This window comes from Trichosurus vulpecula, chromosome 9 (assembly GCF_011100635.1).
Source record: "Trichosurus vulpecula isolate mTriVul1 chromosome 9, mTriVul1.pri, whole genome shotgun sequence".
Taxonomy (NCBI): Eukaryota; Metazoa; Chordata; class Mammalia; order Diprotodontia; family Phalangeridae; genus Trichosurus; species Trichosurus vulpecula.
Window position 1 is genome coordinate 128,239,018 of NC_050581.1, and position 17,575 is coordinate 128,256,592.

Genomic DNA, 17,575 nt, shown 5'->3' on the forward strand with positions numbered 1-17,575 from the left:
AATAACATTCTGGGAGAAATGCTCTCTATTGTTGATGTTCGCATAAATCTAACAAGAGACACCCTAAATTTCTCTTATAAAAACTCAAAGAACAACATGGGCAAGGCATTCCAGTAGCACATGACTACAACAACTTACCACGTTGGCTGGAATTCCTACTTATGTTCCCTCCTTTCTCAAGAAATCTGTGGTTGACCTGTAGTCCTCCTCCCACTTTGCTGTCAGGGGATGCAGATCCATTTGTTTGACTTGTCATGGTATTCATATGAGTTGGGATGGGCTCAAATGTTGGGTCTAGTTCCAATATCAGCCTATTGAGCTGTTCAATGGATTGGTCAATATCCAGAGTTGGAGATCCTGGTAAAATTCCTGCATTCAATCCCATATCGACGCCATTTATCTCTTTCTCTGGCGTTAACCTAGGTTTGAAACCATCTGCGTAAGAGTGCTGGGGTACTTCATTAGGATTGGATATACTACCTAAGCCCCTCTGTACAGCATCCCTGCTGCTGGGGCCTCTTGTGGGAGTTAGTGGGATCCTGGGCTGGGCTGGAACGTAGTTTGAATTCTCTGAAGAGTTGTGGATGGCAAACCTCCCCTCACTATCCGTTGCATAGCTGTACTGATGTGCTGCCACTAGTTGTTGTTGGCGCACCCAGGTCTGAGTGGAATAGGTGCCCTGTCCATAGGCTGGTGCCTGAGATGACACTGTAGGGTTCCCCAAGAGCTGTTGAACCTGCTTGGGATCACCATTTCCAAATGATCGCTCATAAAGGGGATCTACACCAATGCCCAGGTCTGGAGCAAGGGTGATATGGTGGTCTTCCCCAGTGTTGCTTCCAAAGCCGTCTGATAAGAGAGAATTTTGACTACTTTTATGGCAGGTAAAGTTTCCAAGGTGGCTGGAGTGTTGACCTTCTGACGAGGACAAAGTCCCAATACTGTCCACGCTGTGTAAGTCATGATTGGGCATCTCATCATCTAGGATGTCTGTCTCCCTATCTTTCAGCTTGGAGTCTCCATTCACATGAACTTGGGCTGGCACTACGTGACGAGTCCCACTGTACTTACTTCGGACATCGGTCATATCCTTTGGGGAGCTTACAGAGTCTTCCAGTCCAAATCCACTGAGGAGCTGGTCCAGCTCTGCCTTTTCTTGTGGGCTCAATCCCCTTTTGGAGCCTGGAGCTGAGCGCTCTTCAGTCTTGTCTGTCCTTACCGAAGCAGTGGAGTGGCCTGAATCACTGCTGACAGACAGGGTATGGTCACTGTGATCAGGGCTGTTGGTTACTGGAACGACCTGGGTCCCACTCGGGATGTTGTTGTCAGAGATGCTCTTCTTTCTCACTTTAGCATAAAGGCTGCCATCAATTGGACCTTGGGTGTGTAACACTGGATTGGTGGAGAGAAGAAAAAAATGGCATTATTAGATAAAAGTTTGAAACATCTCTAGAGTTGAAGAGGTAAACATTTTTATATTACACCAGTGACTAATGCATTCAATAATTCCACTGGCTTAGAAAAGCACATGCTTTGAGAACCACAGCCTTGCACTCTTTTATCACCCTAAGCTATACCTTTCACTTCATAACAAAGGTCTCATAAAGTAAACACACACACACACACACACACACACACACGCAATCTCAGAACAAGTTGAGGAAGGCAAACACAAACATAAGCTCAAAGAGTTTGAAGCCAATTGTTTTCTCCATCTCTGCTTTATTTTACTCTGTGATGAAATTGTGGTCATACAATAACAAGATTTGAAAACCCACACTCTGGGCACCTGGAATTTGTGAGACATGACGAACACACATTCCACAACAGGCTGAACATGGCTTTTGAAATGTTCAGGAGACATGCTTCAAGTGTGTGTCTCAGGGCTCCTGGTCTATTGGTTCATGCCGAATGCATTATCATGGGTCAATGACTTGTGGGGCTTCTCCACGTCTCCCCTCCTTTGTAAAGCCTAAAGAAACGTCAGGCACTCCAACAAACGCAAGCACTCCTAAGCAGCATGCCAGAACACATACCTGTCTGGCTAAGGTATACACAGGAATAATCAAATGAATGTGAATAGCGCTTCCTTCTTATTTTGGCTTTACTAATAATAGAGAAAACCTATTGTGTTACATAGCAGATGTAATAAAAGGAGCAGAGTAGCTGGCTCAAGGTGAGCAATCATGTTATGGCCTCATGTAAATCTAGCAAGACAGAATGTAAGGGAATGGGGGAGGAGTATGAGTGTGACAGAATGAGTGAGTGTGTGTGTGTGTGTGTGTGTGTGTGTACAAGCATGCACTCACTCACAAGTATGTGTGTATGATGGGGGTAGGGGAGAGTAATATCATATACTAAGGACCTTGAAAATCTTTCATTTCTAAAAAGTGAAAATCTTCATTGAAACTAAGAAAACTTAGCATTCAGAAGAGATCTGCAAATAGGGCTACAAATTTGGAGGGTTAGATTTGGATGGCAAAATTAAAGTGCCTTCTAGAAGATCACTCATGCCCACACCAGGTTTCTGTCAAAGGTAACTTTCAAGTATATACATGGATTTATTGAGTTGCAAACTCTTAAATTCTTGATGCAACCCACAAAATGATTCTGCAAATTGGGGCAGCTAACTGACACAGTGAGTAGAAGACCAGCCCTGGAGTCAGGAGGACCTGAGTTCAAATCCAGCCTCACACACTTGACACACTAGCTGTGTGACCTTGGGCAAATCACTTAACCCCAATTGCCCTGCCTTCCCCCCTTCAAAAAAATGATTTTGCAAATCACCTAAAAGAATTGACTCTCTTACTTTTTCATATGCATAATTTGATTTTTAAGTATTCATGATAACTGCCTCCATAATCACCATCCTGTATCTATTTGTGGAGTTTCATGTGAAAATGAAGATTCTTCAGATGGTTACTGAAATTAATGGGCAAGTTGACCACTGATCAATGCCGTAACAGAGAATATAAATGGGAGGACGTATCTTGATTGCCATAGTACTTATGAGGAGAAATAATTATATGATCAGAAACATGACTGGAAATAATTCTATTGGCAATTTTATAATCTGCCATGAATTCATTTGGTAGGACTACATGACTGTGTATTGAGGTTTTTATTTTTCAGTGTTCTTTTTTTTAATTGTTCAAGTACGAATGAGTTAGTGGGATGGAGAGATTAATAAAAGAAAAATGATTTTCCATAAATGATGAGATGAAACAGATTAGTGCATTCCTACTATAAATAGAAAGCCAAGAATGAGTTGGAAAATAGCTCCTCTAAGATGTAATCAAAATGCAGTTCAAATAGCACATCAGCAATTTCTGACTACACAACTGTCCAGAACCTATACATGAAAGATTAATGACTTATAAGCAGTCTTCAACTGGTAACAACCCAAGAGGCCACTGCCACCTGGAGATGCTACGGGGGAAGCCTGTAAAGCCTCTGTTCAGAAATGCCTACTTTTTGAGTTCTAGAATTCCTTTTTTTGGGTGTGGAGAGGGCAGTATCTCACAGGAGCAGTGACATGAAATGGTGGGGGCTTCAAAGGTTTCAAAGGTAGGAGCTCTAACAACAGAAGCTAAGATGGATTCATTGGGGGCTTTTGTAATTGAGATTTCTAGAGGAGGTCTGATTGCCAGCATTTGGGGGTGGGATGATATCAGGGTCTCTAGCAGGAGAAGGGGTAGTCACAGATGAAGTAAATGCAAAAGGCTCTTGTTACCAGGATAAGAATGAGATATATTTCTGAATTAGAATTGGAAACATATATATGTAAGTAAGTATATGTGTGTATGCATATACATACATACATATACACACACATACACACACACACACACACGCACACAGAGGCCACAAAATAAAATTCTATACAATTCAATGAGCATTTACAAAGTGCCTACTTTGTGTCAACAAGCACTGCGCTAGGGCTGGAGATACAAAGAGAAAAATTATATGGTACCTAACAGTCAGGCAGTCAATATGAATTTATTAAGTACCTACTACATACCAGGCACTAAGTGCTGATTGTACTAAGTACTAACAGCAAAAAATGGTCCCTGTCCCCTGTCCTTGAGTAGTTCACATTGTAATGGGGAAGACAACAGGCAAATATCTGTATAAATACATATATTTATATGTAATATATAAAATATCTATATTATATAAATGGAAGGGAATCTCTTGGTAGGTTTTTTAATATTTGTATTTCCAAACATAGTACAAAAATAACCAAGGTTCACTCAAACAAGCAATGGATAAACAAACACCTAGTAGGCACATGTGCCAGGTAGTGCACTAGGTAGTGGAGGGACAAAGATAAAGCTGTCACAGCGTCAACAATACTGGAGCTTACATTCTATTGGCAGGGAGAACATGCTTGTATCAAGGTAATTTGGGGAGAAGTCACTGGGGATCAAGGTAGGTCTCACACAGGAGAGGGGAAGCCTGACCTGGACTTGAAAGAAAATTAAATATTCTAAGCTATAGAGGAGAGAAAGAAATGCATTCCATGAATGGAGGGCACAGGTAAGAAAGAGTATGGTCTGTGTAAAAGGACAAAGATAGGAAATGGAATGTCTGTTGTGAGGAAAAGAAAGAAGTCCAGTTTGGCTGGATCACAGAGTATGAAAAAGCATGTAATCAGCCTGAAAAAAGTAGGTTGGATCCAGTTTGGGAAGGGCTTTAAATGCCAAACAGGTTCAAATTTTATCATAGAGCCAATAGGGGTGTGTTATTGAGCAAGGGAGTGACAGAGTTAGTTAGACCTGCCCTTTAGAAATATTACCTTGGCAGCTATGTGGAGGAGAGATTAGAGAGGGGGGAAAAGATTCAAGGCAGAGAGACCAATTAGGAGGCTACAGCAATAGGGCAGATGAGAGGTAATGATGGGGATGACTGTGTGAATGGATGGAAAGGGGTGAATGAGAAAGATGTTGCAGAAGCACAAAATTGACAAGACTTGGCAATTAATTGATCATGGGGAGTGAGTGAAGGAGACAGTGGAGTAAAGTAAAATCTTGGAGGTTGTTCTGTATGCCGGTCTTTTTCCCATTTCAACTCACCAACAGAATATTTAAAATTGGCCCTGCCTCCTCTCCCTTTTTGGGGGATCCAAATTAGTCTTTTCATCAGAATGGGAGCAATTCACAGAAGGGGGACACCCTCCAATGATTCAAATGCCTCATTTAAGGACTCCTGGAACTGAAGGGTAAAGTAGCTTTGCACAGGCCATACAAACACTATGGGACAGTGGTAAGAACTGGACCCAAGTTTTACTGATTCTAAAGTTGGCATTCTCTCATCCGGAATTTAGGTTAAGATTGAAAGACAAACGAATGCTAGAAAATAAGCTATCTGAAAATATAAGTATTATGGAATACTCACCAAAAATTCTAAAGGGGGGGGGGATTTAATGCCGTAGGGAATAATGAGAAGCCTTGGTTTTGGTTTGTTTGTTTTCTGTGACTACAGAAAACCTGATAGACCTCAGCAGGTTCTTGGGGCTAGCCAGTGTTATTCTGAATGGCAACAAGAACATATTTTCAAGAAGAGTTTTAGTAATTAAATGATTAAAGGTTCCCTCCTGGGAGCTGTCATATAGCACAGTTAGAATTTGGTATTCACCACGTCTACTTTTTCTAGATGACTGGCCGTTTTAGCTACAGTAAGATTAGTTAGGCTAGAGAAATTATTTTAGGTCACAGAAAGTGAATATTTTCAGTCCCTCTGCAGTCCAGAGCACAGGCTAAGAAGAGCTTGGAATGTTAATACTTCAAATCACAGCATCACAGAATGTGAGTTGGTCATGCCTACCAGAGCTTATTCTCTGTTGGCGTAAGTCAGCAATTCATGGTCTCGAGATTTCTAAGCAGGACTTTATTGGAAGATTAGTTCACATGATAAATCAGAGTTCTACAACATTTTGCAGTTTACAAAAACCCTGCCCTACATAGTGCAAGTATTCATATTTTCATTTTACAAGAAAGGAAACCTTGGACAAATCTGTTAGGCACTCTAGGTCTCAATTTCCTCATCTGTAAAGAGGTAGTGGGACTAGGTCACAGGTTCCCAAACTTTTCTAGTCCCCCAACACTTGGTTTTCAAAACTCTCCCATACTCCTTTTTCAATAGGAAAAGAAATAATGCTAGAGAATACCATGCATATCGCCCATAAGAAAAAATATAAAATGATTAACTAATTCCCCACCTTGACGAGCTTATCCTACTCCCTGTTGGTATCCATATTCCAAGACTGGAAACCCTTGGACTAAATGATCTCTAAGTTCCTCCCAGCACTAAATCCTGTGATCAGAGGATGAGACATTAAGTGATCTGCCCATAATCATGCAGGTATCAAGTCTAGGCTTTAAAATACTATTTTCAACCAGTGATCTTAAGGTCACAGCATAATAAACAGGGTGGTTCCCATAACATCTGTGCCAAGAGGGCAGGGATTCTATAACATACATGTAAGAAATAAAGAAAGCTGTATGTACTACAAGGAAGTCAAAGACAGAAAGGAAAGCATACAGCCAGTCCAAGATATTGAAAGCAATATTTAGTACTTTTGTAGTAGAGCAAAGAAATGGAAGCAAAGAAGATGGCCATCGACGGGAAAACGGCTAGAAAAAAGAAGCTGGCAGGAGGTGGAGGGAGGAGCATTTTACTAAGCTCCTAATATATGCCAAGGCCCTTTAACTCATCTGATGCTCACAACAATCCTGTGAGATAGGTCTTATTATCCCCATTTTCCAGCTGAGGAGGGTGTAAGAGGTTAAGTGATTTGCCCACGGACAACATAGAACTCATAGAACATAGAACTCCTGACTCTTGACCCAGAGCTCTATCCACTGTACTACCTTCTGGCCTCTAAGTATGTGGTACACATATATAATGCATTATCACTATACCGTAAGGATCATGGGACTTTTCCATTTAACTTGCAGCAAAATATGGTCTTTCTCCATTAGCATGGGAGCTCCTTGAGAGCAGAGGCTGTTTTAGTTTTTTTATTTATATCCCTAGCACTTAATACAGTACTTAATAAATGCTTCATTCATTCATTTGTGTCACGGAGTATTACTGTGCAATAGGAAATGATGAATATGAAGAATTCAGAAAAAACATAAGAAGATTTATTTGAACCGATGTAAAATTGAGTGAACAGAATCAGGAAAGCAATATAATGCATAACAATGTAAATATTAAGAACAAAATACAATGTAATTACAATGACCAAGCTTGCCCCTATGAAGAGAGAAGAAAACACTCTTCTGTCTCTTCTTCTAAGAGGTTAAGAATTATGGGTGCAGAATGCTACATATATTCTCAGGTTCAGGGTTGATTAGTTTTACTGAAATATATCAACACATTTTAAAGGAGTATAGTGTGATTTTGTAGGACAAGGCAAAAAAGCACTTTGGCTACCCTACCTTCAAGACCAAGGATCATTTTCCCTTTTAGTGGGTTGCTTTGCTCAGTTTCATTCGGAAAAATACCTCTCCAGGTTTAAAGATTAGGACAGTTTAAGAGAGGAGAGAACAATGATTAATCAGTTAATTCATTCAATAAGCATTTCAAAGCATGGTGACAGGTGACTAAACTCCACTGACTAATGGAAGTTTAGATCCACAAAATCACCTTCCAGTCTGAAGGAAGCACTCCCTCCCTCTCTCTTTTCTTTCTCCTTTCCTTCCTCTTATTCTTCCCACCCAGTATCTTCCTCTTTCAGACAATATCTTCTTCCTTTTATCCAAAATTCTTTGCATTTGTTGAATAGAGTTTTATGTTCCCTGTTTTTAATTTAAAAAGCAGATGATCTCAATGTTTTATGCTTTCCTAAGAGAACATGAACTGGTTACACTACACTGTATTTTTATATTGAAGTACATATTTCTGTATTATTTGGGTGGGAGGTGGGGATGGAGAAGAAAGAAATGGTTCCTTGACACCCTGAGAATTACAAAGGTCACTAATCTTTGCAATATACCCTGAATTACTATAGAAGAACAGGGCAATATTTCTCTGAACACACGTTCTTTTATAAGTGCCAAACCCAAATCAGTGCCTTACCTCAAAAACACCACATATGGTGAACACTGTCCTACTCACCTCACCATGAATATGAGTCACTTGGTACCACCCAGTAAACAGAATTCACCATAGTGAAACAGTTTACACGAGGTGGATGACAATATTTGTTTCCAACGTGCTTTAACTCAAAAGCTCACGTTTCTTACAACTATAGCTTTCCAGAGACAGGACTATGTTGGGGCAGGAGAAGAAAGAGCATGTTAAGTACCATCACACACTTGGAAAAAAAAGGGCATGAAAAGAAAGAAAGAAATATTACAATCTCCATTATGGAAACATGGCAGAAATATTTATCCAAGCATGGTGTATAAATAAGGTACATGAAATTACAATAAAATGAGATAATAATTGGCAGCATGAACTAAAATGTGAAGTCATTTTTTTAAGTGCCTTCCTTCTAAAATAAAAACTTCTGGAAGTCATTGATCATTTCACGTAACACTTAAATTATGATGTATAAGCAGGCTAGTTTTCAAAATCTTTAAAAAAAAGAAAATTGGAATCATGTTTAAACTGATAGCAATATGAAAATAAATTCAATTAAAATTCAATAACTGTTGAGTATTATTTAAAGGGAAGTATACTGGACATTCCTCCTAATTTGTCTCCCCACCTGAAATTCTTCCTGATTCCAATCCACTGTCTACAAAAGCACCAAAATGATTTTCCTAAAAAGCAGATTTGATTACATCAACCTCCTCAATCTCTACCCGCCCCCACCAACAATACCCACGTATACCCAGAGACTCCCTATTACCTCCAGGATCCTATATAAAGTCCTCTGGTTTGGTGTTTGAAGTTGATCACAACTTAGCTACCTACCACTGTCCTTTCCAGCCTTATTAAAAATAAGTCCCTCAAGGTACTCTGCTGTTCTGTCAGCATCTTCCTTCCTGCTCCTCATACTTGACAGACACTCAACTTCCCCTCCTCTTGCTATCTGTCATGCCTAGAATGCGTTCTTCCTCCCCACTACCACCTCTTGGAATCTCCTGTATTAACCGAAATGATACCAGGTGTTTAGGTCATAAATCTTTCTTCAAGATTCAGCTCAAGGGCTGCCTTCTGCCACCAGGCCTTTCCACTAAGGTTACCGGGCTTCTGTTTCCTATGTATTCTGCACATATGTATATGTATAGATGTGTTTGGATGGATGGATGGATGGATGTCCATGTTGTCTCCCTCATTAAAAGGTAAGGTTCTTGAGGGAAGGTACTCCTTGGCCCGCTTTATGTATCCCAGAGCTATATCTTACAGTGCATAGCACAAAATAGATTCTTAGTAAATGCTTGTTAATTAATAGTGAAGAGACCTGCATTAGAGTTCCAGTTCTGTCATTGAGTATAGAAGAGTAAACTTTGAAGTCATCACTTAACCTCTCTGAGGCTCAGCTTCCTCATTTCCAAAATTAAGGTAATACCATTTGCTCTATTTTTCTCACAGGTAAATGACTAAGAATCAAATGAGATAATGTATGTACAAGTACTTTGTTGAGTCACTGAACCTCAGTTTCCTCAAGAATTATTTCAAAGGGTTGATCTCTAAGAACAGTTCTATCTTTAACATTCTTTTTTATGTAAATAGTATTTGTGTTTTTTTCCAATTACTCATAAAGATAGTTTTCAACATTCATTTTTTATAACATTTTGAGTTCCAGATTTTTTTCTCCCTCCTTTCCTCCCATTGTTCCTGCCCAAGAAGGCAAGTAATCTGATATAGATTATACATGTACAATCACATAAGCGTATTTCCACATTAGCCATGTTACAAAAGAAGAAATAGAACAAAAAGGAGAAGTCACACAAAGTGAAAATAGTGTGCTTTGATCTCATTCAGACTCCATAGTTCTTTCTTTGGATGTGGATAGCATTTTCCATCATGAATCTTTTGGAATTCTCTTGGATCATTGTATTGCTGAGAAGAGCTAAGTCAATCTTAGTTGATCACTCAATGTTGCTATTCCTGTACAACATTCTCCTGGTTCTGCTCACTTCACCCAACTTCAGTTCATGTAAGTCTTCCCAGGTTTTTCTGAAATCTGCTTGCTCATCATTTTATAGCACCATAGTATTCCATTACATTCACCTTGTTCAGCCATTCCCCCCAGTCGATGAGCATTCCTCAATTTCCAATTCTTTGCCATCAGAAAAAGAGCTGCTATAAATATTTTTGAACATGTAGGTCCTTTTCCTTTTTTTATGCTATCTTTGGGATACAGACCTCATAAAGGTATTGCTGGATCAAAGGGTATGCACAGTTTGCCCTTTGGGTATAGTTTCAAATTACTCTCCAGAATGGTTGGATCAGTTCACAACTCTACCAAAAAGGCATTTAGTGTCCCAATTTTCCTACATCTTCTTCAACATTTACCATTTTCCTTTTCTATAATATTAGCCAATCTGATAGATGTGAGGTGGTACCCCAGAGTTGTTTTAATTTGCATTTCTCTAATCAATAGTGATTTAGAAAATTTTTTTCATATAACTGTAGATAATTTTAATTTCTTCATCTAAAAAGTGCTTGTTCATATTCTTTGACCATTTATCAATTGGTGAATGACTTGTATTCTTACAAATTTGACTCAGTTCTCTATATATTTGGGAAATGAGGCTTTTATCAGAAATACCTGCTACAAAAATTGTTTCCAATCTTTCTGCTTTCCTTCTAATCATGGCTGCATTAGTTTTGCTTGTGCAAAACCTTTTAAATTTAATGCAATCAAAATTATCCATTTTGCATTTCATAATGTTCTCTACCTCTTTGTTTAGTTGTAAACTCTTCCCCTCTCCACATTTCTGACAGGTAAATAATTTCTTACCCTCCTAATTTGTTTATAGTATCTCCTTTATGTCTAAATTATGTATCCATTTGACCTTATCTTGGTACAGGGTGTAAGATATTGGTCTATGCCTAGATTCTGCCATACTATTTTCTAGTTATCCCAGCAGTTTTTGTCAAATAGTGAGTTCTTATCCCAGAAGCTGGAGTCTTTGGATTACTATAGTCAACTACTACTGTGTCTTGTGCAATCTAATTACACTGATCCACCATTCCAGTTCTCAGCCAGACCAAACAGTTTTGATGACTGCTGCTTTCTAATAGTTTTAGACGTGGTATGGCTAGGCATTTTTGCATTTTCTTTTGCATTTTTTCTTTTTCTTTCTCCAGCTCACTTTACAGATGAGGAAACTGAAGCAAGAAGGTTAAGTGATTTGCCCAGGGTGTGTGAATGAAGCGTCTCAGGCCAAATTTGAATTCAGAAAGAGGAGTCTTCCTGACTCTAGGCCCAGCACTCTATCCACTACACCACCTGGCTGCCATTCCATAGGTCTAAATTTGGTCCCAAAGAAGAGCTATGACAAGGCACTTCACGCCCAATTCTTTGCAAAGAGCTGGGGGCAATGGGCATGGAACCCTGTGTGTAGTGTTGGACTTTTTCCAGTACTATAGTTAATATGCTGAACCGTTCTCACTTTTAGTCTTTGTTTTAAGTCCTATCTCTAACATATACTTGGTGTGATCTCGGGTCACTTAGCTTCTATTCATTTAACATTTTTTCACCTGTAAAATGGAGAAGCCATTACTTCTACCTATCTCAAATGGATGAGACGAATATAGCCCTTTGTTAATGTAAAGCATTACAATACAAATGTGAGCTGCTGTTTGGATGATCTATCTGCTTACACAATTAGTTCCCCTTTCTCCCTCATGGACAAACTCTGTAGGCTTCTGATAGAAGGGTACCATGTTTGGTCAACAATATGCAGGAAGTTAGACTATCTAGATGGAACCCCCAAACAAACTCTCAAGTTCCAGTGACATTTCCAAAGTATTTGTGACCCACTCACTCTTTTTGACATGTCTATGATCCTTACTGACCTAATGTTCCATTTCTGACCACAGCCCTGAGTTCAGTTCCCTCCTTGGAAACAGGAAAGGAAGGTAAATATTCCTAAGCCCTCTAATTTTTTTTTCTCTACTTTCATTGAGTTTCTTCCTGGCCCAAACTGATAATCTCTGTCTTCAACACCACACAGAGGCAATCAAGGAAAGACTGTGGCTGCCAAGGGACAACTTTGGTCCCAAGTCAGTACAGTAGAACTAGTCAAAAGAAACATCTCTAGGCCTCCCTATGCTCTGTCACATCATATCTAGGACTCTGGGGGCAAGTCTATCATCCTATGAACAGGAAGTTCACAGATGGCCTCTACTGTTGGCAGGAGTAACCACAATAATCACAAATAAGGCTGTTCACCTTGAAAGACCTAGCATTACAGGAAATATGGAATTACACATTCAAAAACATTCATGAGATTTTGCTCCAACCTAGATAGCATTGATATAACTCTGGTATTGGCAAATTTAAGCCATTAAAAAATTTTTAAAAACCAGACACACACAAAAACATCACTACGGCTGGTAGTAGAATTTAACAAAACACTTACTGAGTACCTATTATGGGCAACAATAGCAAATATAGATGTGTTCTTTACATATCTTAATTCAGCCAATCCTCAAACAACCCTGTGGAGCTCATCATCCTCATTTTAATGATGGGCTCAGAACATTTAAGACATCAGTCCAGAGTCGTGCCAGGGGCAGGATCCAAATCTACGTCTCCAACTCCACGTCCAGTGCTATGCAAGGAAATATTCATTGCACTGCATTGAATAAGGCCTCCTATCTTAGGGACTATTTCTTCATCAGATGAAAATTCAGAGCCTCACTTTTTGAAGTTAAGACCTGGTTTCTAAGTGACTGGTTCCCCTCATGGACTCTTAAAAGATCTTATAACTACCCAAGCACCAAATCCTGGTGCTGACATGGGCCCGTGACATCAGAAAGAGACTTCCCTCAACCACAATGCCTTCCTCATGTTCCAACAGATTATGAACTTTCAGACTAAATTACAACTCTCTAAATCTCTCTATACTATTCTGGAATTACTACTACTAAACAGCAATCTTTCTACAAAACCATGCTTCTGGGTAAAAGAAATGTTTACAGAGCAAATAAAACCCCTAGCTAATAGGGTAAGCAGATCTGTGAAAACCGTATTGCCGTGCTTCTGAATAATTAAAGGTTAGCTTATTTGGTGTAAGATTATTTCTCATTCCATAGAAAATCAAAGCTGTAGAATTATATTTCCAACGTTAGCCTTGGAAAATGTTACTTTTAATCTACAAAAAAATCAGAGATGCTGTGACTTTAATATATTATAGACTCAGATCAAATGAACCCTCTTCTCTCTCTTTTTACTAAAACCAGAAGATGATGATAAACTGCTAAGAATCCCACGGGCTTGAAAACTTTGGCATTTTGCCTCTATATAACTTACCCACCTGAACCATTCGTTTTCTTAAGAGACGTTCCTGAAATAACTCAGCTTGAAGACAAATCTTTCTTAATAGTTCAGTCTTAACACTTTAATAAGATCTACTTCTCCCAGAATTCAAAACAGGTAACAATATATCCATACATTACAAAGATGGAAGAGATAGATCCCAAAGAAGCTAACAAGGGGTGTCCTGGCCAGCACCACTTAGATCTGTTGCACCTTACTAAGAGCACCGTGCCAAGTTGGCCTAGGAAAAATATCTCACTTCTGTGCAAGCTCAGCTCTGTGCTCATTTTTTCCAAGGAAGCAGCAGGCTGTAAAACTGTTGGAGAAACATATAATAACTAATCAAAAAAAATGTAGCCAAGTGAGAGTGTGAGATGCAAAAGATAAAATCCTCAACTGGGTTAGAGGCCACCTTCTCTGGATGAAGGAAACAGTTCACTTAACCACCATCCCTCCCCACCCTACCCCCAAGTTCAGAGACACTGTAATATTTTATAATCCTGAGCCATGAATCCAAAATGTTACCAACAGTCCACACTATAAGCATTAGGAAGGCTGCTCAAATGAAAGTCTGAAACCATAGAGGTCCGTCTGTATGTTTTTGCAGATAAGACTAATGCAAAAAAAAAAACTAACAATAAAAAGTTAAGGCTCAATAGTTAACATATAGCAGTTCATCTATCCTCCAGGGCTTGATTCACTAGTATTCCTGTAATTGAACTGTAAATATCTGAAGGCTGAATTAAGAGTATATACATGCATACGTGAACATACGTGTATATATATATGTATGTGTATGTATATATATAAATAAAAAAGACATTTTTCCTCCTGTGTTTTTGTACCTCCTCTAAAGTTATCTGCTCTCTAGTTATTCACAGCATGTGAAAACACATTCAGACTCAAGTCAGCTAGGTAAACACAGGGTACTGGCACCCCAATAAGAAATGCTTAGACCCAGTCTATCCAGAAAGAAGGACCGGGGTCACACAGATGGAAACATCTCTCTTTAGCATCTTTGATCCCTCTCAAGCAGGTACACCAGGATCAGATTTCTGCCTTATAAACAAATGTTCCTTCCCTCGGGCAAACTTGGACTAGTTCAGAGCCACATTCTTTCTTGCCAGGTTAGACGTCTTTCCCCCGACGACTTCTCTCACCTTCTCCCTTCTCGGGCTGAGCACAAACATCTGCACTTCTCCAGCCTGGCTTACAGGCAAAGCTCAGAGACACTGCTTGGCTCCGTTTCAAGCTCAGAGCGACAAAGGAGCATCCACCCACCACCCCAGCCTGCCTGCTTACCTCCTTTCTGAAAACCCCCGGCTCTTTCGGCTTCGACTAGTCGGACAGATATTCCTTGAGGACAGCTTGAAACCAGAAGTGGAGGCACGGGCATGGGGAGAGCTTCCCCAGCTCACGGGGCACACGTAAGGCTTGGTTTCCCTCCTCTTGCTATTGCTGAAGGTAACCGATCTTATTGGATAAGCGTGAGACTTTGATTCAGCCAAAAAAGGGGGATGAAATGTAAACACGAGGGTGGAGCCACGGAGCAATCAGGTTTAGTGAAATTTGAACTCCTGAAACTAAGGAGGAGGAGAAATGTGCAGTTCGAAAAGGTGGCTCAGGCAAAGTGTTTCCTTTACCTCCATTGCTCTTCTCCTGTCCCCTTAAAAAAAAAAAAAACTACCTGATCACGACTGGGGAGACCATTTTCTGGCTTGGTCTGAGACCTCCACTTTTACGTTTGGAACCCTCCCGCAGCATACCACTCCCAGAACAAATAAACAGCTCCTCAATATCCGCATAGAAGCCTGGAGAAAGCACCTAGTGTTTCCAGCCTCACCTCTGCTACTTACTGTGTACCCTTGGGCAAATCACTTACCCTGGGCCACATCTATAAAATAAGGGGGTTGGACTAGTTCTCTAAAGGACCTGTCCACCTCCAAATCTTACTTGCCTTGAAATGTCTTAACCCCACATCCCATCTCAGTCATCCGTTTCTCCCAGGGCTAAGTATAAGTCTGCAGTGGTAACTGCATATTATCCTTTAGGGGTGGCTCATATTGCCTAGACCCCCAAACCCCAAGTTCTGTCTTACAACTCCTTGTCATCTCTGGCCTGAATATACTGAAATTAGGTGGAGTCAGTCTACAAAGAATTACCTTTGACTACTGGGAATCTTTATATCTGACTCCAGCTACATTTTGCTTCTGCCAGAGCCCAGACTTCCCTTTACTCTTTAAATGAACCCAACTGCATGACAAATAATCAAAGTACATTATAATACCAACAAGTCCCGCCCAAAATGACCTGACCATTTCACAAGGGCCTTCTATTGTTTCAAAGTCTGTCACCACTTCATCCCTTCTCCCTGGGAGAAGGTGCACAGTCCTTTCCAAGCCTGGAGTGAGTGATACATATGCTAAACTTAAAGAAAAAAAATCAACTTTAAAAGACCAGTTAACCACAAGTTAATTGCAGGACATAAATAACAAACAACCCTCCCCCAACCTAGGAAATGATGTAATGGTAAAATGTATGCATATTTTATTGTAGATCATATAAAACGAGATGGCCTCAAAGCAACCTTCCAACTCTGTGATCCTATGATCCCTTTTTTGTCCAAGTTTCTGAAATGTTGAAATGTTCTGTGAAGTGCTTGAGAGACGCTATTAATTCACTAAATATCCCATACCATGGCAAAAGAGTCCAATATAATTATTTTCTTTCTGAAGATCACAATATTGCTATAATAGAAATGGGAATTATTTTTTTACATAATGTTTTTCTCTCAAGTGAATTAAAAAAATTAAAGACACAAATTTAAGTTGTGTGTGCATGTGTATGTGAGAAAGAGATAAAGAAAAAGAAAGAATGAAGGAAAGAGTAAGAGAGAAACCAGCTGGCTTCTCTCAGGGAAGTGGATTCTTGCCAAATTGCTCCAACCTACCCAATCCCCAATTATCAGTAATATTCTCCCCCTCTCTTCTTTATCTCTTTTTAATGCCTAGCTTTCTTGCTTTTCTTGATTGACCCAGTTATTGGTGCCCACTCAAATTACTTAGTATTTATAGTTTATGTACTTAATTATGCCCATGATATATTACAAACTCCTGGAGGGAAAGGGGAGTTTTCTTTATCTTCCTATCTTCATAACCTATCAAAGAACTGCACCTACAGTGTGCACAGCAGTGAGTAAAGGTGAACAAAGGCCTGAATGTCAACCACAGATTCAGACATAAGTTTTTAGATTGGTGACCACAGGCCCAGAATTGTGACTAAAAATACTTAAATGTGCACACTAAAAAAAAGTAGTTAAAAGAGTCCGTACAATCCATAGAAAAACATAAATGTTTTAAATCATTTTGTATTTTGTGGTCTCTTTTTAGTTTAGTGGAGATAGGACATTAAAACCAAAATTAGTGGGCTATTGAATCTAACAGCAAAAATAGCCTTTTGATCTTCCCATATTTTTTATGACCTAGAGTTGATATATTTCATTTTGTCAATACCTTAACATAAAAGAGCTGATGTAAACTTTTAGTGTGTGCATGAGCATATGCATATGAATTTGTGTGTGTGTATAGAGTGATGTAAATTGGCAATTGGTTGTATGCTCATCTTTCATTCTTATTGCTGTTTTTTAATGTGATTGATACTAAAAAGAAATTATCATAATGCTGTCATTGACCATATGTTATTTTTCCCAAGTGGACTGAGGCCCAATGTAGGCTGTTTATCCTACTAGTATTGACATACAAAAATAACTTGCTATTTGAGCATCCTCAGAAGTCCCGCCAATAGGGAGCTATGTGGTTCTAAGTGTTTGTAAAGTCTCAAAACCTTTAACCCTAAACAGTTGTTATTTTGTGCATGGAATTTCACTGCCTACATCAAAGCATGGATAAAGACCAGTGTTTTATACATCTATTAAAATAAAGTTTAACACACACACACACACACACACACACACACCCACCCCCAAGAACAAAACCGAGCTTATTCCCTGTAAGTTTCCAAAGCAGAAAGCAGGCCCCCTGGTGGGATACCATGGAAACAAGATGCTTCCAAAAAGAAAAAGAAACCTGATAAACATATATATTCTCTAGCTGATGGGTTATGGAA

The 17,575-nt window shown here is 39.4% G+C and overlaps 1 protein-coding gene across 4 annotated transcripts in view; it reads right to left on the reverse strand.

The window, feature by feature from the left end:
* Positions 1–17,575, reverse strand: part of TNS3 (tensin 3) — a 424,477-nt gene that overhangs the window by 118,851 nt on the left and 288,051 nt on the right. For all 4 annotated transcript variants that reach the window (XM_036738320.1, XM_036738321.1, XM_036738322.1 and 1 more), the window contains one exon: positions 139–1,392. In XM_036738320.1, the coding sequence (XP_036594215.1) occupies positions 139–1,392 (1,254 nt within the window). The remainder of the gene's footprint in view (positions 1–138; positions 1,393–17,575) is intronic.